At 38.8% G+C, this 27,548-nt stretch overlaps 1 protein-coding gene and 1 long non-coding RNA gene across 6 annotated transcripts in view; one reads left to right on the forward strand and one right to left on the reverse strand.

Moving 5' to 3' along the window:
• KLHL5 (kelch like family member 5) overlaps positions 1-26,434 on the reverse strand; it is a 78,583-nt gene extending 52,149 nt beyond the window's left edge. The window contains exons 1-2 of one of the 4 annotated variants that reach the window (XM_073012461.1): positions 26,224-26,434; positions 7,803-8,279 (exon numbers count right to left, since the gene is read on the reverse strand). In XM_073012461.1, coding sequence (XP_072868562.1) covers positions 7,803-8,185 — 383 coding nt within the window. In that variant the 5' untranslated portion in view covers positions 8,186-8,279; positions 26,224-26,434. The remainder of the gene's footprint in view (positions 1-7,802; positions 8,280-26,223) is intronic. The other 3 variants (XM_038008623.2, XM_073012460.1, XM_073012462.1) reach the window with 3 other exon arrangements.
• On the forward strand, positions 1,703-25,452 carry LOC140710552 (uncharacterized). Of its 2 annotated transcripts, none has more exons than XR_012091618.1 (4): positions 1,703-1,800; positions 24,555-24,676; positions 24,880-24,946; positions 25,349-25,452. It is a non-coding gene; the product is annotated as an uncharacterized lncRNA (long non-coding RNA). The 2 variants fall into 2 exon arrangements; XR_012091619.1 differs by lacking the exon at positions 1,703-1,800 and adding an exon at positions 24,289-24,386.
• Positions 26,435-27,548: the final 1,114 nt, after the last annotated feature.

Here is a 27,548-nt window from a genome sequence, read left to right on the forward strand (position 1 = left end):
GAGCTAAGGAAAATGGACATCTTCACCCTTTCCCTCCTCAAGAGAAATATATTTTGATTTGGAAATTTACAGGGCATTTTTCCCCTGGGATAGTGCCAGAATATCAGTGGTGAAGAGAGTTAAATGCTGTTTATAAGAATCCAATTTTCATAAATAATAACCAGTATGAAGGGGAAGGGAAATGGACATTTTTATACAATGCTGATGAGAATTAAAATAGAAATGTTCCTGAAATGACTTTGAAAATACAAATCAAAACCCCTCAAATGTGAACATCCTTAGGATTTTGTCCAAAAGAAAGAATCATCAATATGTACAGAGATCTAGCTACAGGGAGGGTTTCTCACAGGTTGTTTCTAATAGAGAAATACTAGAAACAATCTACATTCAAAAAAATAGAATACTGGTTAAATAAACAAAAGGACAATCCAAACACGGAAGAATGATGGAGCCATTTGAAAAGATACAGAATATTTAATGGCCTAGAGAGCTATTTAGTGGACATTGTTTTTGCCTATCCAGCATTCCTTCTTACGGTAATAAAACCCATCTCTACTTTTTCAGAAACCACACATTCCCTGCCTCAGTCTACAGGGAATGGTCAGAGGTGTAGAAGCCAATGAGGCCTGGCCAATAAGAGTATCCTATCTCCTGGCAATAACAATTGGTTCAGGTGGGCACAGGACCCAAACAAGACCAATCAGAGTCAACTTTATGATGTCTGATCACCCTCTTGGAAAAGTGTCACTTTCTTTCCATTGAGCTTGCTAAGCTGACAAAAAGTAAACCTGGAGCTGTTAATGGCCTTTCTGCTACCACACTGAGAGACTACCTGAGATGATGGCATCATAAAGGAAAACAGAATTTAGAAATGGAGAAAAATAGATTATTGGTGTTATTTGATCATTTGGATCCAGCCATGTCTAAAGCTAGACTCTATCCTTGGACTTTTTATTTATGTGAACCAAAAATTTCTAGTTTTTGTTTAAGTCAGTTTGATTTGGGCTTCTGTCATTTTCAACCATGAGTTCTAATTTACAAACTTACATTAGGGCAAAAAAAGCAGGCTACAAAACAAAAGGTACAATAAGATTGAGATTTTTATTTTAAAAACACATACTATACATGTATAGAAAATATAACAGGACACTTCCTCAAATTAACAGTTGGCATTTTGAGGTGGCTGGGTAGTTGATGATTTTTACTTTTTCCATTTTTACTTATCTGTCTTTTCTAATGGCTCTATGGTAAAAAAAAAAATATATATATATATATATATACACACACACACACACACACACACACGGTAACAAATATAAAAATAATATAAATATGGTAAAATATATATATAAGGTAATAGGGAAAAATTCACTTAAAAATTAGATCTAAAGAACGCTGAACCATTCTATTCAGCCATCTTCACTTCCTGCACTCTGTTGATTATAATCCCAGATCCATTCTTTATATCTACCACAGTAAATGACTTTTAGCTGGAGACATGGCTACCCAGGGTGAGACTGTATTTCTGAGCCTCCTTTGTAACTAGTTGTGGCCATGTGACCAATGAATATATGCAGAACTGATATGTACAACCTGTGTCGCTTGCTTAATATCTTCCCTTTCCTCTCCTTGGTCCTTCCTACAGGTTGGCATGCTGAGGGACAGCTGAGTAAGCTTCAGTCATGCAGAAAAGACAACATCATACAGTAAGGAGAAACAATATAACAGGAACCTGGGTCTCTGAATGAACTCGTGAAGCAGAGCTACCTACCTGCTCTGGGCGACTTGCCCACCTGTGAGGTGAGAAATAAACTTCAATCTAATTTCAGCCACTGTGTTTATGAATGTCTTTGTTATATCATTTTAGCCTATGCCTTACTAATATACTTCCTAAAGTTAAATGAGCAAATTATGTAGTTACATAGTTATCTATGAGGTGTGTGTGTCTACACGCCATCATTTTCATGCCCAATATATCTGATTCTAAACACTTAAACCCTCACTCTCTAGTTCCAAGTGAACCACAGGTAAAATAAAATGTGAGTGATAAATGGCATTAAAGACAGATTTTCTGCTTAAACAATTTGGAGTTTAAAAGGTCAATTGTGTAACTGTAGGACCTATCCTTTTCATATGCCGATTCTTCAGCTTTCCTAGGAGTTCTGGGAACTATTATGATTCAATAAATTCCTATTTCTGGTTAAATCATCCAGTCAACTTCAGTTGCTTAAAACTAAGAACTCTGATGGATACAGCATACAGATAGCCTTCTGAGGGTTCATGAACTCCTTGAACCCTATATGAAATATTTCACACACACACACACACACACACACACACACACACACACACACACAGAGACAGTGTTTTCTGAGGAGAGGTTACATAGCTTAAGTCACATTCTCAAAGGAGTCCATGATAAGATGTGGGCATATATGTGAGAGGGGAGACAATGCAATATTGTCCTTTCCAGATATAAGTTCATTATAAACTTCTCTGCTACCGCTGGAAACACATTTTTTTTTTCCATTATAGGATTTTAACTTAAAACTGAACCAGAATTAATAGACCGGATCAAACAATAAGATGCAGAGACAACATAAAGAGGGTCCAGAAAAAGGAGAATGCCCATGAGGAGTGGTGATATTATGCAGATAACCTCTTGTTGGGAGGGGAGGAGGACCTATGCCTTCAGGATGAGTTGAGGAGTAGCAAATCAATTGACCAAAAAATAAAAGAGTTTGAGATATCTGCAGTGGAAAGAGAGAGAGGCAAGCAATCAGTAAGATGGGTTAGAAGACCGTGGATAAAGAGTTATGGGGCAAGGTGTGGTGGTTCACGCTTGTAATCCTAGCACTTTGGGAGGCCAAGGTGGACAGACCACCTGAGCTCAAGAGTTCAAGACCAGCCTGGCCAATGCAGTGAAACTCCATCTCTACTAAAAATATAAAAAAATTAGCTGGACACGGTGGTACACACCTGTAATCCCAGCTACTCTGGAGGCTAAAGCAGGAGAATTGTTTGAACCCAGGAGGCAGAGATTGTAGTGAGCCAAGATCCCACCACTGCATTCCAGTCTAGCCTGGGTGACAGAGCAAGACTCTGTCTCACCAAAAAAGAAAAGAAAAAAAAAAAAAAAAAAAGACTTATGGGTGAGTCATATGGGTGAGTCAAGAGATTACACCTGTAACCTAGCCAAGCTTGCCATTCTCAAGAACTAAAAGAGAATTAACTGAAGAAAGGTGAAACTGGTTAGAATGAATAATTAGCTACATGCTATAGCTAAACTCTGTGATTAAATGAATAGTCACAGGTATGTAGGCAATATATTAATAGTACAGTGTTTGTTAAGAGCATGAAATCTACAACTTAATTGTTTGAGTTCAAAAATGCAGCTATTTCCAAGTGATCAAGGTCAATACCAACAGTGGTAAGTCAGATTAACGGTGTGCATCTTTGATATGATGTGATAAAAATGGCATTTTATCTCTGTGGTATTCCTCCCCAAAGCCCATAACCTCAGTCTAATTATGGGAAAACAAACCTCAATTGAGTAAGACATTCTACAAAACACCTGATTAGTATAATTAGTACTCCCAAAACTGCCAAGGCCATCAAAAGCGAGTAAAATCTAAGAAACTGTCATAGCCAAGAGGAGGCTAAGGAGACATAATGATTTAATGTAATGTGACATCTTGGATAGGATCCTGGAACTCAAAAGAGCATTAGGTAAGAAACTAAAGAAATGTGAATAAAGTATGGACTTTAGTTAACAATAATATCACCACTGGTTCATTACTAGTAACCCATGCACCATATTAACGTAAGATATAAATAACAGGGGAACCTGGATATGGGGTAGATAGGAACTTACTGTAACATCTTTGTAATTTTCCTGTAAATGTAAAATGGTCCTAAAAAAATAAAGTTTCTTTTTAAAAAATGCAGTCATTTCACTTACTAAACTTGAGCAAGTTACTTAGCCTTTCTGTGCCTCACTTGACTCATCTATAAAATTAAAATTAGGTTGATAACGGCAGCAACCTAACTCAAGAATGTGCTGCGAAGACTAAATGAGTTAACATAGTAAAGTGCTTAGAATAGTGCCTCACAGTTAGGAAGCACCTGTTTAGTATCAGCAATGATTATTTTTTAACACAGACGCTCCTTAACTTATGATGGGGTTATGTCTGGACAAACCCAACAAAAATCGAAAATGCACTTTCAACTTAGGATATTTTTTCAACATATTGTGCGTTTATTGGGATATACCCCATTGTAAGTCACAGAATGTACTGAATAAATGAGGCTTTTCCATCATTGTAAAGTTGAAAAATTTTATGTCAGGAAGCATCTGTACTTGTAAAGTGCAGTAAGATTGTATGCAAAAGGAGTAAAAATAGCCTGATGATATTAAACTCTAACTTTATAAATGAAATTGAAATACAATTCCTCCAACTGAAAATATGTCAAAAATTACATAATTTCAAGGTCAGTAAATCAAGGGAAGTATAAACCACGTTTATACTATGGTTACATGTTGGGCCACCATATAGATTTTGCTAGCCCTGGTATGAATTCATCCTCAATTAAGGATCTAGGATCCTATTGCTCACATAAAAGGTGACAGCTCTGTTACTGAAGGTCTAAAATTCCTCATGTCATAAGAAGACTAAGTCTGTATTTTAATACCAAAGTAATGACTTAGATGACTCTCATGGAGAAAAGGTAGCTAGGCTACAGAGGCAAGGTCAAAGTTAAAAGGCGAGAAACTTTTAAATCACTTAGGTGGATGGTAGTAGAAATTACCAGAAGTCTAAGACTCAGACAGACATTTTTCCTTGTTAGAATACAACTGATAAAACATAACCAATATATGCTGCCTCTTAATTCCTGCTTTAAACTGTCCAGATCCACCGTGGTTAATGAGATTCTGAGTATGTAAAACCACTTAGCTGTCTTCCCCTTTTTCTAATAACTCAAAATTTCAGTTTAAGTTCTGAAATTCATGTAAATATTATGACGGTTAAAACAAGTAATTAGTATATCATATGTATTTCTTCATTATGTCTTTAACATTTTAAGATATCAATCTGTAGTATGCTCAGAATGTTTACTACATATTTACTATATATTATTTGCAAAATATTATATAAGAAAAAGAATTGTTTCAAAGTTATATAAAAAAAAAAAATTGATGAGGCCAGATGTGGTGGCTCACACCTGTAATCCCAGCACTTTGGGAGGCTGAGGTGGGCGGATCACTTGAGGTCAGGAGTTCAAGACCAGCCTGGCCAATATGGTGAAACAGTGTCTCTACTAAAAATACAAAATTTAGCCGGGCACACGTCTGTAGTCCCAGCTACTTGGGAGGCTGAGGCAGAAGAATGGCTTGAACCCGGGAGGCAGAGGTTGCAGTGAGAAGAGATCGCGCCATCGTACTCCAGTCTGGGTGACAGAGCAAGACTCCGTCTCAAAAAAAAAAAAAAAAATTAATGAATGTCAGTGTGACATTAACAGTGACAGGCTTTGATTTGTTTACAGTAGATGAACAACTACTTAGAGAAGTCTGACTGCTCACTTAATCAAAAAGCTGAGTGCAAATAAATGTATCTTTATGACAAGGTCAAAGACTCAGCCAGGGCGTTGAAGGAAAATATAAAAATCAGATCTATTTAATCTAGAAAAAAAATAGAGAAAAAGAATATACACACAAAGGACTTTTCTAAAATCTTCAATGTTTTTTTCCTTATTTGCAATAAGAAGATTGAAATTTCAAACCATCCAAAATATTAAATTGCTTTGAAATATTTCCCCTCATATCTAAAAATTAAAAACATTTTTTCACAGTACATTTTATTTTTGAAATTTTATTTTTGGAATAGTTTGGTCACTGAAGATGTAAACTGTCTACACCCGTTTTACTTTGATGAGTCTTCTTGAGTAGCATTTTTTAAACAACTTCATTTATTTTAGATTTTTAAAAATGTCATTTTATTTTTATATCTCCTATAAATTAAAAATGTTAATTTAAAATTATTGAAGAATGCACATAGCAATCTCTCAGTCAAAAAAGGATAATCTTTTTATTTCATAATGAATAGCCCACCAAGATATTTCTGTATGCATACTAAAGAATAGCTTAATTTTATTTCAGTAATTATTAGCCATGCAAACTACCTTTGTTGTAAGGAATTATAGCAACCAATGTGTGTAAAATTTTTCCAAGATTACACATGTAGAAAAATTTTATATTCACATTATAATTTCTCCAGTAGAGTTTCTTATGTTAAGAGTTTCTTATGTGATTTTACTTATGTTGGTAAATAAATGTTTTATTTTTAAAATTTTGTTAAAATATTCTTGATATTTTGATTTTCAAATGAAACATTTACTGTTTGGTTCTCCACAAAAATAATGAATCTTTTACTATATAAATTGTTCTCTTTATGGCAACAAGTCTCCAAAGAAAATACAAACAATGAAACCACATTAGCTCAATTGATTTCCAAATTAAATTATTAGTGGCTTCTATTCCCTTAAGATAATGCCAAGTCATGAACTAATTCAAAAAAATTTAAATTAAATACACTATTTACCTACATACAGATATTCCCCTCTCCATTACACAAATGATGACAGATGACTAGAGTATACATTTTTTATCCTTCCAATTCCACATTCTTAAGGTTAGAAGAGGAAAAGGTGGTAAATATCCTCAAGTAAGCTATACTTAAATATATAAATTCATTTTGTCTCAATCCATATGATGCCTACATCATTAATAACCAACTTACAAATTACAAGTGTTATCAAAAGCTGCACAGAAATTTTAAAAGAAAAATATAATAATAAAATTAGACAAATGATGTTATTTGTGCCTTTAAATATTTAGAAATATTTTTGAATGAAGATGGATGAGAAAGATGACTTTCATGCTCTAACTTGTTACATAATCTTATTGTAGTTTAAACTGATCAATAAGAAAATCCATTTCAAAGATAAAGCCAGATTCCAAGAAAAAGGTAGATAAAGTCACTATGAAATTACCAATTTTTTCCTTTATTTTTTCTTCTAACTGATTTCCCCTTCTTCCTGTCCCCTTTTCACCAGATAATCACATCTAGCCCCTCTACATTTCCTTAAACTCTCCTGAAGGAATGTCCTTCATTTCCTTAAATAGCACACATTTCAGTGAAAGTGAAGGTAACAGGAATTAGTAGCTGTCATCTTAGAGACATGTTACTCAGTATTCTCTATATTAGTCTGAAGAGCTGTAACACAGACAGGACAAAGAGAAATAACCATAAGAAAAATATTATTGACAACTACAATTGTGTCAAAAAATTGGTAACTACAATGTGCATCTCTTTGTAGAACCTTTCCTTTTCATTAAATTAAAAAATGACTCTATAATCTGTTATAAACTAAAATGTCACATAAAATTTCATACTATAGAAATGTTTTCTGTAGTTTTGATATGAATATAGAAGGTTAATGAATGAAGCAAACCACAGGCAATGATACAGGAAATTGCTACTGTATATTATTTTCAAAGCTGAGCCAGATCTATATATAGAACACAAGATATTTCAAAATGAATGCTATTTGTTGTCTTTGTAATTTTACAGAATATTAGAACATTAAAAAAATCCTAGAAGTATCACATGTTCATACCAAGATATATGTGCATGCAGATGTACATATACAATCAGATTTTAAATAATAAATATTAAATTATTTAAAAACATTATAGAGCTATACCCCCACACCCCTTTTCTAACAGTAAGAAAATAATCAACCTGCATGAACTGGAATCAGATTCATTTTCTTCTTCACTAGTGCCATCATCCACTTCTGGTCTATCCAGCCAATGTGCACCGCCACAATCTTCTGCTGTAAACTCAAATGCAGGGACTTCAGAGGTGGATGCCATTGGCCAAGAAGGTGAATTCTGAAAATCCAGTTGGCTGGACCTTCGGTAACCAATTGAAGCCAAAGGCAATTGTAGGCTACATGGATCTAAAAACTTTCTCCCACCGTTTGCGCCAGTCTCTCCTCGGTTCCAAAATTCTCCCTGCTGGCTGTCAACTGTAGAATTAGGAGATGATGCTTGATGGCCAAACCACCTCCATCTGATTTTCAAAATCTGTTTCACATCAAACTCTTTACGAGAACCAGACATCCTCAGAGAAACCAAGTGATCGTCTAGGCAACGGGCAAAAAGCACTGCACACAGATTTGTGCATCCAACCAAGACAAGAGAAGTATATGCCCTGCTGTACACAACAAAAAGATGTAAAGGAAAATAAATCACATTTATATATATATCTACAATTACTTTTATGCCAATATATCAGATTTTAAAGAACAAAGGATAATGAATAAAGATGAAACACGGTGGAACATTCCGTTCAATCAGAGCAAACTCTCATCCACCTATCCTGAAGCAGCTAGACCACTTTCCTGGCTCTCCTTTCCCATACTGACCATTGGGTCTCACAAACACTGACAGCATTCATTAAAGTCCTTTCAAATGCAGAACACCACCCCCTTTTCCTTAAACCACAAATGACAGAGACAGAAAACACGATCCCCCTTGCAGTATCTCAGTCTCCGCTGCTTACTATATTAACTCTTTTATTGCTGAAACTCTATAGCATTTCCCTTTGTACTTAAAAATAATCACTTTAAAACTAAAATGTTTCCATTTCTAAACTAAGTCCCTAAGTGAAATACCACAAAACAAGTTTTTTAAAAAGCATTTGTAAAATTAGATGAGTTATGGTGATTTTTCAAGCTGTGCTCTTTGGGTGGGGAATGAGGAGGAAAGGGGAGTGCAAAGGTGGGGCTCCAGATTGTTGCCTTCACCTCTATCTTCTCCCTTCATAAAACAAATGGATCTAATTAATATAGTAAGATCCTGGGTAAGATTTCACTTGGATAAAGAATAATAAGTCTGAAAACTACAAAGGATCATAAAGTAACAAATACTATTTTTCAAATAAACTGAGGCCAGGAATTCTCTACAAGTAGAAATGGGCCACTGCCAGTTAGTATAATATCCAAATGTCTATGACATTACTTAGGAAAAGGAAAGTGCGGCTCAAAAAAGCTACCAGGGTCTGGGATGGGACTATTGGTTGTACAAGTGCCCTAATGGTGCCCTCTGTTGTTAGCAAAACAAACAATGGTTTGAACATGGTTACAGTTAAGGCAAATTGATAAAGCAAATAAAAATAAATCAAACTAAAAAATACTGAGTAGTTATTGTGAACAATGCAATCTACTAGGCATTGTCAGGGACACAGAGATATATACATCTTGGTTCCTAACCCCCAAAATAATTAAATCTAGCCATTGAACCAAATACAAAATATTTGATAAGGTAAAATAAGAAACATTAAAATGCTGCAATATTAAAGTGTGATCTATCAATGCAGAATTTGAGTTTTCAGGGTGCTCAGAATTTACTCCTTTATCAATTAATTCCATACAAAAGGCGATGCCTATGTAAGCTGACCAAAAAACAAAAACAAAAACTACTTTGGAGGTTTACAAAAATATTGTGAGGCATATATCTTAACCTCACACAACTCTTTAGGAGAATACAAATTATTCAGAGAAACAAGAATGAGAAGCATAAAAAGCTAAGTACAATTTCATGCTAAATAATATGGGGAAAACCATAAAAACTGTATGAAAGAAAGGAGATATCAGGATGGCAATGGATGGTATGCGCCAGTTTCATTAGGGAGAAGGCTGCTAAGAATAGTAAAATGTTGTTTAGGTAGAATGACAGATTTCTATAGAAAAAGATTCTAATAAAAGCATGAGGTGGGCATATCTACAAGGAAGAAGTGGGAAATAATCAGTTTGATCAGCCAGCCATACCTAATTAATTTTAAGGTGTAGTAAGAGATGAAGTTAGATGAATACAATGAGATAAAATGCCTTGAGCATGCAGCAAAGGCATTATTGAATGGACTGTTGAACAGGACAATGTTTTAGAAAATTAACTTGGCGGTACTGTGCAGGACGCATTAGAGAGTGAAATGACACTTTCCCCTCTCCTCTCACCTTTGTCAGACTCCTGATCAACACCCTTCTAACTTCACTCTACCTATCCAACTTTATTTCTAACTATTTTCCAACATAGACACACCACTTCATCGGTTAAGGCAGTCTACATTATGGTGTTCCCTCTTTTATAACACTGTTTGCCTCCCAGAGAAACTCTGGTTTAAAAAACACACTTCATCCTTCAAGGTTTAGCTCAGGCACTACCATCTTTGTAAACACTTCAGTTACTCTAAGTAGGTGGTTCTCAACAAGGGAAGCACCAACCTGCTCCTAAAGACTTCTGGAAAATGGGTAGTGGTGGTGGTAGATTTTTAGTTGTTGGAATGACCAAAGAGTGCTATAGGCATTGAGTGGGCAGGAGCCAGAGACAGCAAACATCTGGCAATGAAAGATGATACCTTTATTTTGTCAATCCTCCTCCACTCATTCCCATGGTAATCATTGTTGACGCCAAGCTTGGTACATACAGCCTTTCACACCTCTCTCCATGTTTAAAAATCATGGACAAACTTATATACACATATATAGGAGTTTTTGCTGTTGCTATAAGACAGATCATATTGTATTCATCTTTTAGCATTTTGCTTTTCTCATCTAATTTCATATATACATGGAAATATTAATAATCTTTTTAAGAGTTACATGATATTTCACTGCTGTAAAAAAACAATTTATTAAACTATCTCCTTGCTAATGGGCATTTAGGTTGATTTCAGGTTTTGGGGTTTTTTGCCATTAAAATAATGTTGAAAGAAACATCCTTGTGAGGCTTTTATATCTACAGAATTTATTCCCAGGAGTGGACCTGCTGGGTTGAAGGTATGTGTATTTTATTTTATTTTATTTTATTTTATTTTATTTTATTTTATTTTATTTTATTTTATTTTATTTTATTTTATTTTAAGACAGAATCTAATTCTGTCACCCAGGCAGGAGTACAGTGGTGCAATCTTGGCTCACTACAGGCTCCATCTTCCGGGTTCACGCAATTCTTATGCCTCAGCCTCCTGAGTAGCCGGGACTACAGGCACGCACCACCATGTCCAGCTGATTTTTTATGTTTTTACTAGACATGGGGTTTCTGGAGTGCAGTGGCGTGATCTCAGCTCACTACAACCTCCGCCTCCCGGGTTCAAGCAATTCTCCTGCCTGAGCCTCCTGAGTAGCTGGGATTACATGCGTGCGCCACCATGCCTGGCTAAGTTTTGTATTTTTTCAGTAGAAATGGGGTTTTACCATATTGGCCAGGCTGGTCTCAAACTCCTGACCTCAACTGATCCGCCCGCCTCGGCCTCCCAAAATGCTGGGATTACAGGCGTGAACCACCGTGCCTGGCCATATTGTCTTTTTAATTTTAGTCATTCTGACAGGTGTGTAATGGTATCCCATTTGGTTTTCCTTAACATTTTCTTCATTATTAATGTGGCTGAGTAACACTTCATGTTTATTGGTCATTTGGATATCCCCCATGAAGTGGCTATTTAGGCCTCTACTTTTTTTTCTATTAAGTTATCAATCTTTATCTTCTTGATTTGTAGTTCTTATATTTGATATTTCTTTATAAAAAATATGAGGTAACCTTAAACATTAATGCCTTTATGGAATGAAATTCAGCATTTACTTAAAAAACACCTTTTCTTCTGTTCCAACAACTTTCACCAATATAAAATTATTTTGCCCCAAAATTTATCCAGCTCTGATGACAAGTATTTCCCAGGAAAATTATTTATAAAAGATCAATATGTATTAAAAACCATTACATTGTTAAATTATCAAAATGGTCTTCACTGACTACTCTCTGTAAATTAGGCCCTTCATCATTCACAAGCCCGCTGACCCTCCTAATTTTTTTCATAGCGCTTACCACCACCTGGCATATTAGATGTTTATTTGCTTATTATCTTTATCCTCACTACAAAGTACGCTCAAGTGGAGCTTTGTTTTGGTTATGACTGTAATCCCAGCACTTAGAATAGAATAGTACCTAGGAGACAGTAAGTGCTCAATAAATATTTCTCTAATGAATACATAAATTATTCAACAATTATAAGAGCAATAATAAAATCCAACAATTGTAAGAGCAATAATAAAAGTAGATACTTATACTGTCTATTTTTTAAATTATAAAATAAATTAAGAATCTAATTTTAAAATTACAGACACATTTACCTTGGTGATAAAATCTTTTTTTTTTTTTTTTTTTGAGACAGGGTATCACTATGTCACACAAGCTAGAGTGCAGTGGCTCGATCTCAGCTCACTGCATCTACAACCTCCTGAGCTCAGGTGATCCTTCCATCTCAGCTCCCAGGTAACTAGGACTACAGGCACCCGCCACCACACCTGGCGAATTTTTGTAGAGCCAGGGTTTTGCCATGTTGCCCAGGCTAGTCTTGAATTTCTGAGCTCAAGTGATCCACCCACCACAGCCCCCCAAAGTCCTAAGATTATAGGCCTGAGCCACGGTGCCTGGCTGGCAAAATCATACAGTATTTTTTCAACTTAGGAGAAAAATCACAATGTTATTCTAAGAATTTCTTTTTTCTATTCATTCTTTTTTTTTTTTTTTTTTTTTTGAGGCAGAGTCTCTCTCTGTCGCCCAGGCTGGAGTGCAGTGACCGGATCTCAGCTCACTGTAAGCTCCGCCTCCCTGGTTCACGCCATTCTCCTGCCTCAGCCTCCTGAGTAGCTGGGACTACAGGCGCCCACCACCTCGCCCGGCTAATTTTTTGTATTTTTTAGTAGAGACGGGGTTTCACCGTGTTAGCCAGGATGGTCTCGATCTCCTAACCTCGTGATCCGCCCGTCTCGGCCTCCCAAAGTGCTGGGATTACAGGCTTGAGCCACCGCGCCCGGCCCTCTATTCATTCTTAAGGCATAAAATTCTATCACTTGAAATCCAATGGCTAAACAGCAGATGTCTTTTCAAGTAGACACACTTTCTTCAAACTAATTACAAAGTTATATTCTGTACCTCCGATTTTATAACCTTGCTTTATTTCAGGTTAAACTTGAGATACAAAAGCTCAAGTATTATTTAAAATAGATAATATGTGTCAATTATGAATACATTTTTCAAAATGTAATTAAAGGACCCATGTGCAATTTGTTTCAAAACTGCTCAAATCTTAGTCTGTGAATTTAAAAGATGACACTATTCAGTATTACAATAGAAACACTGAAATGTCATTAAGATAGACTGAAGGTGAGCTAACTTTAACAGTGTGGCTTTTAAAGCTATGCCTTTACTCAATTCTATTTGGTAGCTAGTTTATATTACTAATCATCATTACATCAATCTCTCTTCACATAGAGTTTTTTAGGTAACAGTATTTACGGCTCATCAATTTTAATAAATCTATTTCTAAAGTTTTAAGTGTGTGATATACACTGCATCAAAAAACATCAAGAATTTTACCATACTAACCCAGCAGCTCTCACCTCTCTGTTTTTCCTCAGTTATAAAAAGAGTAAGTTGCATTGCATGATTTTGAAGCGCCCTCCAAAGTTTAATAATTCTGGGATACTTTTTAAACTTTGTCAAATTAGGTCTATCAGAATTTGATTTAAAATATTTGAATATTAATATAATTCTACCAGCATGTAAATTCCCTAACACTTAAAAATGTATGATGGTGGAAAATTTCAGTTAATTATTTACCCTAAATGATTTGAGATCTACTTTTACTAAACTTGATTTTAATTCTAGAAATAACACCAGATATTCTGTACTGCTTCTCCATTCTCATAAAAAGCAAACATTATAAATGTAAAAAATATACTGTATTTCTATAAATGCAACAAATCTTTTGTTCTGTAAGCAGAATAAAATGCAAAGATGAGGAAATAGACCACAAAAATCAATCAAGACAGGGACCACTATATCCCTAATAACCTGTACAGAACATGGTATTTAAATCATTTCTGAATTTAAATTTTGAAAAATGAATAAACTAATGGCATAGACCTTGACTTGAAAGATTTTAAAATCCAGCAACAGAGGATCTGGAATGAAACTCCTACTGAATTAAGAAGAGGTAAGTATGTCCTTTATTTGGGTGAGGTTGAGGTTTTTGAGGTGAGGGTTTAGAAATATACCTCAAGATTAATTTGGCAATGGTGAAAAATGGATTTGCGAGGGAAGATACCTCGTAAGGAAACCAGTCAGAAAACTCTACCATGTGAGAGGCACAGTTCAAACTTGACTCAAAGCAACAAGATCTGAAAGGATGGTGGAAGTTGAAGATATTACAGAGGCCTTATAGGATGGCTGTGGCAAACAGAGAGGAAAAACTCAAAGATGACAGCATTTTCAAGTTTGAGTGACTGGAAGAAGAATACTAAAATTAACACAAATAAGGAGGTAAGAATATTGTTTCAGGAGGATTGAGTGCGGCTTTAGACATGTTTGGTTTTAACTATGTATCAAGCAATCAAACAGCTAGGATAGGATCTAGAGCCAAAAATTAATCTATTTAAGAAACCGGAAATTTAAAGTGTGAACAAGTGAGCCCTGGGTTAACACTTTGTATTCTATTCACTCGATACCACAAACACATGGCACCAAAATGTCTTCTGTAATAAAAAACTTACAGTTTGAAATACAAAACTAAGATTTCTAGCACAATGTTAAATCTTTCACTTTGTTAAAACAACTGGGAAATACTTCTAATTTAATCAGTAAATGAAAATTTTAAAATGTCAAATTTAAATTTAGGCTGGGTGCAGTGGCTCATGCCTTAAAAGTGTTAAATTTAAGTAAATGCTAAATTTCATGCCATAAAGGCATTAATGTTTAAGCTTACTTCTTATTTTTTATGAAGAAAATATCAGAAATATAAGAACTACAAATCAAGAAGATTTAAAAAAATCCCAGCACCCCTGAGGGTGGATCACTTGAGGTCAGGAATTCGAGACCAGCCTGGCCAACATGGTGAAACGCCGTCTCTACAAAAATACAAAAATTAGCTGGATGCAGTGACATATGTCTGTAGTTCCAGCTACTCAGGAGGCTGAGGCAGGAGGATCGCTTGAACCTGGGAGGTGGAGGTTGCAGTGAACCAAGACTGTGCCATCACACGGTCGCCCAGGCAACAGGGCAAGACTGACACACACACACACACACAATTTAAATTCAGCTGCATTATACCAAGAGATGTGGCTCTACAAATCACATGGTAGACTGAAAACTAGGCAGTCAAGAACTTTGATATATGCTCAAAACTGAAGATGACTTCATGGTGAAAGCCATATAATATAGAGATTTTATTTCTTTGTGTATCCTAAATAAATCACTGTAATATATACCTATAAGTATACATTTATGAGAGAAGATCAAGATGAAAAAGATCGCCGGGCGCGGTGGCTCAAGCCTGTAATCCCAGCACTTTGGGAGGCCGAGACGGGCGGATCACGAGGTCAGGAGATCGAGACCATCCTGGCTAACACGGTGAAACCCCGTCTCTACTAAAAATACAAAAAACTAAGCCGGGCGAGGTGGCGGGCGCCTGTAGTCCCAGCTACTCCGGAGGCTGAGGCAGGAGAATGGCGTAAACCCGGGAGGCGGAGCTTGCAGTGAGCTGAGATCCGGCCACTGCAGTCCAGCCCGGGCTACAGAGCAAGACTCCGTCTCAAAAAAAAAAAAAAAAAAAGAAAAAGATCAAGGCAAGAAAAGTAAATGAAGTAAACTTTAACCTTTAAACTAAACTATGCCCCTTTACCATATCACTTACAATGCAGGAACTGACATTAAATTTAAAAATTATAATACAGCATGATGAAGCTACACACAGAATGCATAGGATAAGCTAAGATAGCAAGGCAAGCTTAGACAGCTGCAGAGGTCAAAGACTGATTTCCAGTCAACCTGGAACTCCGAGTACAGTGAAGGCCCCCTTTTCAGATGAAACCTACAGTTGGTCCACTAAAGAAAAAAGTCAATAATCATAAAAATAATATATACATTCCCTTAAAGATGTTCTTTTAACTTGAACATATACATGCACATTCATTTGTAAATCTTTTTATATAGGGTTAATACCACATATTTGATAGGGGTCTCCTACTGAGTTTGGGTCCTTTTTCTTGCATAAGTCATACCCATAATGATCCATCATCTATGATTTCCACTCACAGTTTCTATAAATGGAAACAGAACTTAAAAGCACTTCTGAAAGAATATGGATACAGAATCCATTAGACCAGTGGTCTGTCCACCATAGGAAAAACTTGTTCCAGACTGTAAATTAATGCATTGCTTTCTTCAAGGAGAAAGTCTCACCATGAAAACAAAATATCTGCTGAACTAGTGTGCATTAGTTTGCCTAATGTAGTTAATTAATATTCTAATGTACGCTCCTTATATCCTTGAGGACCCCTAATAGTCTGAAGACCAGGTAACTGGTTGATGGCCCTTGACAGGCACTGCTTTAGACTTTGATGACTTTTTCCCTAGTCTCTTACAATTATCCAGCCTTTATCCAACTTGATAGAATTTTTTAAATAACTCATTTACAGAGAGGCATCGCAAAGCATTCAACTTAATTTTCACAGGAAGAATTCTCTTTTCTTTACATTTTCATCAATTTATATGTTTACTAATGTTTTATAATTACTATAACAAGTATAATTGTTAAAAACAGGTTTGTGAATAAACAGAACCAACTTCTGGTAAGTACTCAATTCAACGAGTAAGCAGAGATGTACAGGTCAGCTATGGAGCTGCCTACTTATTCATGAGTGTTCAGTTGGCCCGTGGTATCAGTAAGTACATTTTACAGCAGAAGAGTGTGCATCAGGTTAGAGCTACAAGTCAGTTCAGAAGTAGTTGGTGGAGAGTCCTTCTGCTGTTATTTTCCCACATTATCACTTATTAATGGTAGCCTAAGTGACACAGCAGAAAGAGTCTGAGTCAATAGCTAAGCTACTCACCAGCTAGCTGTATAATTTGGGCAAACCATTTCACCTCTTTTGTCTTCAGTTTTCTCTTCAGTAATAGGATCAAGTGGCACATCTAAGTATTGAGTAATGGTCAGGATTTGTAGCAGCAGCTACTATCTCTTAAGTGCCCAAATGAGTCCAATAATATATAAAATACTTTAGACTGACTGGGGCATTTTGCTGTCAGAAAAACTCTGTCAAACAGGGGTCATTCCTGCCCCCAGCCTGCCACTCCTTATAGATGAAGATACTGAAGTAAGATTAATTAACCTGACTTAATACCTATATCTGGTGAGTGGCAGGGTCCAGGATGGACTCTAAAAACCATATACTTTCGAATACACCACACTGCTTCTTGCTTTCAAAGCAAGAAGTATTCTCATTCACTACTCGCAAACACCTTGTGGGGCAGGTAGAGTAGTTGTGAAAATGAGGAAGTAGATTGACAGTATAGTTGACTTGGACAAGGATAGATGTCTAGTAGAGAGTAGCAGAGCAGACAAATTCTTTGCTGATAATATGTGACCAAACTAAAAGCAAGTAAGACACAGAAGTGGGGGAAAAACAGAGTACTTAAGGAACACATGATTTCTTATATAACAAAATATTCAGTTCATCATAACTGCAGTTAAACGCCAAATGACATTTATTCACCAAGTACAAGTGCCTCACAGATTTCTCCCTACTTAGCACCCTCCCAATTTCTGCTGCTGTTTCTTACAAAGTACTGGCCTACAGTAACATCAAAAGAATCGTTTTATTCCACAACTACCTATCAGTACTGACACCTGGTAGTAAAGCAAGGGACATTTTAAAACTCAGCTAAATTAACATTATGTAGCCTTTATTTAAGCTCACCTGTAAAAGTTATTACGGTTGATACTACTATGGTATAACAAAATCATTACTTTTGAAAATAGTCCTTTGGCTTGATGACTGGTAAAAAACAAGGTTCCCTTGCTATCCACTCCTTAGATTTTTGTCAATGTAAGTATATATTAGCTGTGCACAAGGATGAAAACTGTAATATCATTTAAAAAATGATGGAAAACCACCGCTAAATTCTTGCCTGATCCATTATGGTTGGCATGTGCTGAGACACCCAATTATCTTACGTGCCATAAAAAGTAACAATCGGCCGGGCGCGGTGGCTCAAGCCTGTAATCCCAGCACTTTGGGAGGCCGAGACGGGCGGATCACGAGGTCAGGAGATCGAGACCATCCTGGCTAACACAGTGAAACCCCGTCTCTACTAAAAAATACAAAAAAAAATACAAAAAAAAAAATAGCCGGGCGAGGTGGCGGGCGCCTGTAGTCCCAGCTACTCAGGAGGCTGAGGCAGGAGAATGGCGAAAACCCGGGAGGCGGAGCTTGCAGTGAGCTGAGATCCGGCCACTGCACTCCAGTCTGGGCGACAGAGCAAGACTGTCTCAAAAAAAAAAAAAAAAAAGTAACAATCTGGATAACCACAAATTTGTCTTTTACTGACTTCAACCAAATCCAGAAGTGCTTCAACCAAATCCAAAGCTATGTGTTTCATCACATAGCTTTATGGTGATGGAGGTTAAAAAAAATTTTAATCAATCAGTACTCTCCAGTCACAAGCATCATCAATTAAAGTTGCCTGTGCTCTCTGAACACATAATGAGCCAATCGCAGATCAACTTGATTCTGCTGTAGGACCAATCCAAATTTTATAAATTATATATTTTTGTTAGAACAGCGTAAGTCAGGTAGGGAAAGGGTAGTAATGGGCAGCATGAGCAATAAAGAGGAGAAAATGTGAAGCACTGTTTCTCAATTGCTCATAATTAGAAATGGTTAATCACTACAAATGTTAATTAAACCAGTTAAGCATTAAACTGCCTAGCTTGCCCTAAAACTAGACCCAAAGAAAAGCCACCAATAACCTGTTCAATAATTTAACTTCAGCAAAAAGCAAAAGGAGGATGTTAGTGGTCAAATGGAGATTAGTGGAGATCAGTCGAGGCTAGAATTTCTTGGTGTTAATCATGCATTAGATTAAATCCAATGTTCTTAGGAGGCACTTCAGAGTAGTCCTCCCAAACTCCAATGGGGGGAAGGAGATGACAAATAAATTTAGGACAAACTGATTCAGGCCACTCCAAAGAACCATGCGGAAACCAGGCGAGCAATTCTAAACTCCTGTGGAGCAGAGACTTGAGTATTCCTTTTTCCTGCTTATCAAAGAAATAGCTCCCCAAAGAAAGGCAAATATTAAGTAGAAATGAACCAACCAACCTCAAGTCTAAATCCTCTCTTATTCTCCACACTATCGCCAAAGTAGCCTTCTAAAGTGCAATTCTTGACTACATCACTCTACTTAAAATGTTTATTTTTGTTTGTTTTCGATCAGCTACAAGATAAATAAAAGTTAAGATCTTTAGCATGGAATTCAGGATTTTTAATGATCTAGTAGTCTTGCCTGCCTTTCCAGGCTCACCTTCCTCTCAACTTATTTCACTTCCTCCATCATAAAAAGGAGTAAATGGGCCGGGTGTGGTGGCTCACGCCTGTGATCCCAGCACTTTCTGAGGCTGGGGGGGGGGGGGGGGGGGGGCGGATCACGAGGTCAGGAGTTCAAGACCAGGCTGGCCAATAGTGAAACCCCATCTCTAGTAAAAATACAAAAAATTAGCTGGGTGTGGTAGCGGGTGTCTGTAATCCCAGCTACCTGGGAGGCTGAGGCAGGAGTATCACTTGAACCTGAGAGGCAGAGGTTGTAGTGAGCCAAGATTACACCACCCCACTCCAGCCCAGGTGATAGAGCGAGTCTCCATCTCAGTAATAATAATAATAATAATAATAATAATAATAATAATAAATTTAAAAAGAGTAGAAACACACTACATCAAAATAAGCAAAAGAAATATTATGGAATACATCTTAATGAAAGGCACTGCAGATAATACAAGTATGAGTCGAGTTAAGCTTCAGTTAACCCTTTTGGCTCTGTTTCCTGGCATCTGTAAAACTAGGTACCTCAACTATGTTACTAGGTAACACTACTTATAGTAAAAATGATCCCTGTGATTAAATTTGCATCAAGACTCAGGAACCATAAATGAACCATAAATACCTCATAAGGAAGCTATAGCTTTGACTTCCCTGTGATGGCTCTTTTAATTAGCATAGCTTTTACAGAACCCTGGAAACTCAGTCTATGGCGTTTGTGTAAGAGTTACTGGCTCCTGTGGGACATGTGTTTTTTTTTGTTTTTTGTTTTTTGTTTTTTAAGCTAAGGCAGCTCCTGCACCACCTAGCGTGAGCTTCCTCTGAGGTGCTGCCCAGATGGCTATGAGCTGCCTGCGTGGACTGCTGTGAAAATCACTCCCACTGAGGAACATTTGATGCTGCCCTGCTGGCAAGCTATGATTCCTGTCTGATAGCCTTCTGAGTAAACAAGCTTTCTGAACTTGAAGTTTAGTTAAATCCAGGAAAACCCCTTCATTTGCACAGCAACAAGTGTCTAAGAGTCTTAATATGACATTCCAGACATTCTACAATCTAAACCTAATCTCATATACAGCTTTTACTCATCTTTTTTTTTTTTTTTCTCCCTGGGAAATCCTCTTCAGGTAACATATACCACCTCCCCATAGTTAATCTCTTCAGCCACTGCTGAGGTGAAGCTATAGATATTTTTCAACCATGAAGGAGATATCGCATAGTTTGAAAATGCAAGGGAACTCTGCTAGTGAAGCTAAGTAAACAAGTCTAACAGAAAATGATGGAAATGTATTGAGAATAAAGTTAGATTAAATTGGTGAAGAGATATGGTAATAGCACATTAAAATGTAAAATGTCCAGATAAAGAGTGTCTACGAGACCAGTTTGGATGGAAGAAAAGAGCAGAGCTAGGTAGTATATTACATATGCCCTTCTTCCTACATTATTACCCATGAGGAGAGGCCAGGGAGCCCTGTATCAGGATCAAAGCAGATGACTTGTAAGAGTTAGACAATTCAGTCAATCCTCACCCTCGGAGAGGAAGAAGGGATGGATGAAAGGATTACAACGGAGATGGCATTTGCCAGTGTTCAGGGAGGGAATATCGTAGTTACTTAAGTCAGATCCAGTTATACCTTCTTATCCTGATTATCATAATCAGCCTGTCCCACTAGAATTTGCAAGCTGATGTTAATTGTGTAGAACTTTTCATGGCACCTTGGTTTCTTTGATTGAAAGCTATTATAACTGCCTCTTTCTCTACTATAAAGTTGTCAATTACGCTAATTTGTTATACCTTAAGAGTCAACTGCATTATTTCCTAAGTCTAGTGGTTAAGAGCTTACAAAGACAATGCACTTAAAAATTTTCAGATTGTCTAAAATTGCTAAAGCCTCTAGTTTCAAGTTCATAAACTCTTAGATTAAAATACCCAGTAACAGCAAAATAGAGAAAAATCAGTCAACAGAGAAGAAGAAAGAAATACAAGTGCAGAAAGAGACACTAGCAAGAAATCATATAGACCTGGAGAGATAGAAAGTAGCCCTAGCTCCTAGCTTTCTGTTATTGGTGCCAGCTGCTTCTGAGGCCCAGCTGCACTTCTCGCCCTTGGCCTCTGATATAAACTATATTCCTTTTCTAACACGACATTCTTTTTGCTTATGCTAATTTAAGTAATATTGTTTAATTTGTCATGAAATACTCCTTAAGTCCAAAAAGGCAGAGAGGAACAAAGTATAACAGTTTATATATTTAGTATTTTTCACTATTTTATATATGTGTGTATACACATCATTTACACACTGTAAATGACGCCTTAAAGAGAAAGGGAGAGAGAACTCAAGTATAGTTATTTTCTATTGCGATTGTAAACTCCCCATTTATTTATTTATTTATTTATTTATTTTCGAGATGGAGTCTCACTCTGTCACCCAGGATGAAGTGCAGTGGCGTGATGTCGGCTTACCGCAACCTCTGCTTCCCAGGTTCAAGCGATTCTCCTGCCTCAGCCTCCAGAGTAGCTGGGATTACAGGCGTGCACCATGATACCCAGCTAGTTTCTTTTGCATTTTTTGTAGAGATGTGGTTTCACCATTTTGGTCAGGCTGCTATCAAACTTCTGACCTCAGGTGATCCGCCCACCTCAGCCTACCAAAGTGCTGGGATTAAAAGCATGAGCCACCACGCCCGACTCTCATTTATCTTTTTATCCTCACAGGCCTAACACAGTGCCTTATACTATTTATTTATTTATTTATTTATTTATTTATTTATTTATGAGACAAGGTCTTGCTGTTCCGTAGGCTGGAATGCAGTGGCTTGACCATGGCTCACTGCAGTGTCAACCTCCCAGGCTCAAATGATCAATCATCCCACCTCCCTACCCCCGCCCCTGTGGAAGCTGGGACTGGAGGCACATGCCACTATACCTAGCTAATTTTATTTATTTTTTGTAGACACAGGGTCTCGCTATGTTGTCCAGACGGGTCTCAAAATTCCTGGACTGAAGAATCCTCCTGCCTTGGCCTCCCAAAGTGCTGGGATTGCACAGTCTTGAGCCACTACACCTGGCCCCTTATACACATTTAACAAATGTTTATTGAATGGACATACAATTTAAAAAGAATGAAATTCATTTGGCCAAAATAACAAACCTAATCGTGGAGTTTTCAAAAGCATTTCATTTCAAACTAATAAAAGATGTTCTTTATAATTCTCATTAGCATAATTCTGATTAAACACACATACACAAAGAAATGCTGTTTTCTGTTTTCTAAATAGAATACTGTACTGACATAATTTGGGTTTTGATTTATTTAGATTCTGTGTTAGCTCATGGGACTCTGAAGCCTTTTTAGTAGTCATTAAGACCGTTCACAGACTATTCCAGTTCTCCTCTTTCTGGGCACATGGTAGAAATGCATTTCCCCATCTCTTTGAAGTTGGGGGTAGTCAAGTGACTTTTGGCCAATGAAATAGCAGTGGAAGTTACCTGTGTCACTTCCAGACAGAAGCCCTGAAGAGCCAATGTACACCGGGTGCAGTGGCTCACGCCTGTAATCCCAGCATTTGGGGAGGCTGAGGCAGGTGGATCACGAGGTCAGGAGTTGGAGATCAGGCTGGACAACATGGTGAAACCCCATCTCTACAACAAATACAAAAATTAGCCAGGCATGGTGGCGGGCACCTGTAATCCCAGCTACTCGGGAGGCTGAGGCAGGAGAATTGCTTGAAACTAGAAGGCAGAGGTTGCAGTGAGCTGAGATCATGCCATTGAACTCCAGCCTGGGCAATAAGAGTGAAACTCTGTCTCACAAAAAAAAAAAAAAAAAAAAAAAAAAGAAAAGAGCCAATGTAAAATCACCACATCCTTTTCCCTGTCCTAACAACTGTGGAAGCACGTGCTGAAATATAGCCTCCGATAGCCTGAGACTGACCATTTGTAATGGAGTTCCCTTGCTGACCTGCTTCAGCATGTAGTATAACAGAAAAAAAATCTTCGCTGTTTAAAATCAATAGGATGTGAGAGTTCTTTTGTTACCACAGCATAATCTATCCTTCCTGGTATACTCAGCAAACCCCTTTCTCATAAATGGAATGAAGCAATGAATAGCTCTGGCCCTCTAGTTTCAGAATGGTATCATTTTGTATAGCACTATCATTTAGAGAATACTTTTGAATGGAAGTGCCCCTCATTATCCAAACTCATCATCCGAACACAGGAACTGAAAGGATTCTGATAAATTTTTGGATCAACACCTCATTCTCTCAACTCTCTGTACCTGCCATCTCAAACTCTGGAACCAAATACATTTGGATAGGTGCCATTCCTTGCCTTCCATACTCTTGCCACCTGCACTCAGGAATGGAATAAATTTAGACAGTGAAGAATTCTTGATATATTATTTCATTTGCACTCTGCTGTTTTTCTACTACCCAGTACCCAGTAGATTCTCGTTTATTCCATAAATGAATTTATGTACTGTCATCATTCTAATTTTACAAATAAGGCAATAGATTCAGGGAGGTTCATCGACTTGCTGGAAACAATCCTGCACATTCAGCAGTGACACAATCCCAGAGTTTCTGGCTTCAAATCTTCGCTCTTTCCACGCTGTACTGTGCTTTCTTAGGTTTCTCATAGCTATGGAATGCTTATGATTTGATAGTAAATTAACAGTACAAATAGTGTCTGTGATAAAAAAAAATTCACATATTTACATCCAAGAATAAAGTCATTCCTCAAGGACTTCAACTTGCCTATACCTAGTCTAAGTCATAGACACTAAGTACAGAACAAGAAGGTGCCCTAGAGGTCCTTCAACAGGCAACTTGCAGAACAATGAAGGAATGTGAAAGAATTGGGGGAAAGTAGTGTTCTTCTTTGCTATACAGTATGTTAAAATCCTGACTCTTAAATTATCTTCACTTTGGACCTTACCAAATTGGCTAACCTCAACTCTTTGCTTTCCAATTCTCATTGAACCTCAGTCGTAAGAAATACTAACGAAGAACTGCCTGAAGAATAGATAATTCATCTTTTTTTATTTTTATTTTTTGAGATGGAGTCTCACTCTGTTGCCCAGGCTGGAGTGCAGTGGCACCAACTCAGCTCACTACAACCTCCACCTCTTGGATTCAAGCGCTTCTCCTCCTTCAGCCTCCTGAGTAGCTGGAACGACAGGTACGTGCCACCACACCTGGCTAATTTTTGTATGTTTAGTAGAGACAGGGTTTAACCGTGTTGGCCAGGGTGGTCTTGAACTCCTGAGCTCAAGTGATCTGCTCGCCATGGCCTCCCAAAGTGCTGGAATCACAGGCGTGAGTCAACGCGCCCAGCCAAAACAGGCTGAAACTTATGTTGTTCCTTTTTCTCTTTTTACCTAGTTCCCAGGAAGCCCAAGGCCCAAACTGTGACTCATCTCTAGCACAGGATCTTTTAAACAGGAACTTGGTATTATCTTTTTTCTTGACTTTGTATTCTTCTTTTCCTGCTCTACCTCAATTTTTCCATTTAGTTTGTTTTATCCTATGGTACTACATGGTCCCTAGATTGCTTCAAATATATAGTTTCTGGAACTACATATTGTACATATTGCATCTTCTTACAATTTCATGTTGATTCCGCCCTCCCCGCCCAATTACCCAACAATGTCAGCGTATTCATCTTTGTGTAAAAGTATTCACATAAGTCATAACAAGCCAATAGGACATACACATTCACAATGCAGTCAAATCTGTAAATGCTGAAAACCAGAAGAAAAAAAAAAAGAAAAAAGGAAAAAAAGGGTCATGATTGTTTTTTGCCGCCAGAGGTCTAATAACCAAAAAGAGTTATTAAACTATTTCCTAACAGGAAGGAGAATCAACATTTATTTAGCACCAGCAGATGCCAGGCACATAACAGCAGCTCCATTTTTCAAAGCAAGCAGGAGGGGCATCTGCACATCTAACCTCTGGAAGAAGACACCAGAAACAGAATATTGGCGTGGGTGCAGGGGTGGGTGGGGAGCCTGTCTGTCCCTTTTGTACCTTTTGAATTCTGTGAACTTGTCGACTACTAAAGAATAATTTAAAAAATGAAATGAAGAGATAAAAAACCACAGTAATGCTTTACTCTTTGACACAGCAAACTTTTTCCGCCAGCTTCTGATCCCAGAGCATGCACTGAAATAAATGTCTAAATGGAAAAGTTTCACCAGACACGCCGGGTCTCGGGAAAATGAAGTCCTCGTCTTATTCTCCACACTCCGGGGGCGAGGCTATTATTTAAAAGAAAAGCTTAAAAACTTAGGTCAAAATTGCCTGCAAGTAATAAGGAGAGGAAAAAAAAAATCCGAAATGGTTTCCAGTTTGTTTTATTGGCAGAAACAGTCCGGGAAAGCAGCAACGTGTGCACCGCAGTCCGCTCCTCACCGTCGGCCACCAGCGCCGCGTCCACAACTTTCCACAACTCCAGGGCGGCCCGGGCGCCGGCTCCAGCGCTCGGGGATGTGCAGCGGGGAGGCCGGGCCGGGGTTCGAGCCCCGGGTGCCGTGTGGGGAGGCCCCCGCTCGGTCCAGCCCCTCCGAATCGGAGGGCCTCGCAGCCGCCTCCTGGGGCGGGGGCAGCGTCTTCGCGCCCAGCGCGCTCGGGGCGGCCGCGGCTGGGCGTGAGAGTCGCGTGGGGGCGGGGAGCGGGCCCTGCCCGGAGCGGCCCCCTCCCCGACGCCGAGGAGGAAGTCGCACTTACCGCGTCGGGCTCCGGAGGCGGCCAGGGGTCACCGCGGGCCAGGCCGGCCAGGCGGGAGGAGCGGGGGAGGCGGGGGCCGGGGCCGGCGAGCTGAGGTGTGGGATGCTCGGCCCCTCGCGCGCCCCTGGCCCCGTCCGGGCAGCCTCACCCCCGGCGCCGGCCGGCCCGGAGCGAGCCACTCCCGCTCCGTCAGGCGGCGCCAGGCCAGGGGGTCAGAGTACCCCGGCGGCCCCGAGGGGGCGGGCGAGTAGGTGGGGGTCGGAGACCGGTTAGCCAGTCAGTCCCGGCGCGGCGCAGGCTGCTGCCCGCCCCGCCCCCTCCCGCCAGGCCCCGCCCCGCCCCCTGCCGCTAGGTCCCGCCCCCTCGCCGGGCCGCGCGCCCCGAGAGGCCGCGGCAGTCATTTCCCCACCGGGGGTTTCTTTGCTCTCCTGCGCGGCGTGGGGACTGCCTGAGCCAGGGAAGGGGTTGGGGGAAGGGGAGCGTCTGTGGCGAGAGGAGCTAGTGGGGGAAGGGGACGTCAGACTGGGCGGGGATATGGCGAGGAGGGGGCGTGGCGTAGCGGACCTGACAAAGATTCTGGTTGTTCCCCGCCCCTTGAAACTGGGGTTAGGAGAATTCCTGGGGGTGGAAGTTAGGAAGAGGTCCCTCTGCAGGGCTGGAAGGCCGTGAGAGAGGCGGACTCTGTCGTCTCAGAGCTTAGAGGGAACTCACCAAGACTCGCCTCCCTTCTCCAGCCTTAGTAATCATTCCCCTGGCAATAATCTGATAATTATTGTGCTCTAGGTGGTGGGTTTGTGGCATCGCAAATATGATCCTCAGCACTATGACCATAATCATTGTTTTCCAGTGGTGGAATAATAAGAATCTGAAAAAGTAGATTCTTTATTCAGTCCTCTACCCAACATTGAACTCTTATATGCTAGGCTGTGAGAATAACAACTAATTTATTTGGCACCTTATGAAAACACTAAAGTACTTTACATGTTAATTCACCATCGGGTTTGAGCAAAACAGCTATGGTCCCTGCCCCCAGTAGCTCATGATGCATTACGAAGGGAGGGATTTCCGTACTTTGTCTCTGAGTGATGCGTAAACCAAATGCCCATCTGCTTTTGGTTCTTAAAGTAATGCCTATGTTCATTATTCGTAGATTAGTGTTTGCTACTCTGAGTTAGCTGTATGCTCTCCGTCCGTGATGGTTGAATGTGGTCATTCCCCGCAAATGACATTTGTTCAGGAGATCTTCAGTTTGTCTCCATAATAAAAAACCCAATGCAAGCAAAGCAAGTGGTCCAGAAGACTGATAATCAAATAACATAACCAAA

The sequence above is a fragment of the Chlorocebus sabaeus genome, chromosome 27 (assembly GCF_047675955.1).
Source record: "Chlorocebus sabaeus isolate Y175 chromosome 27, mChlSab1.0.hap1, whole genome shotgun sequence".
NCBI classification, from domain to species: Eukaryota; Metazoa; Chordata; class Mammalia; order Primates; family Cercopithecidae; genus Chlorocebus; species Chlorocebus sabaeus.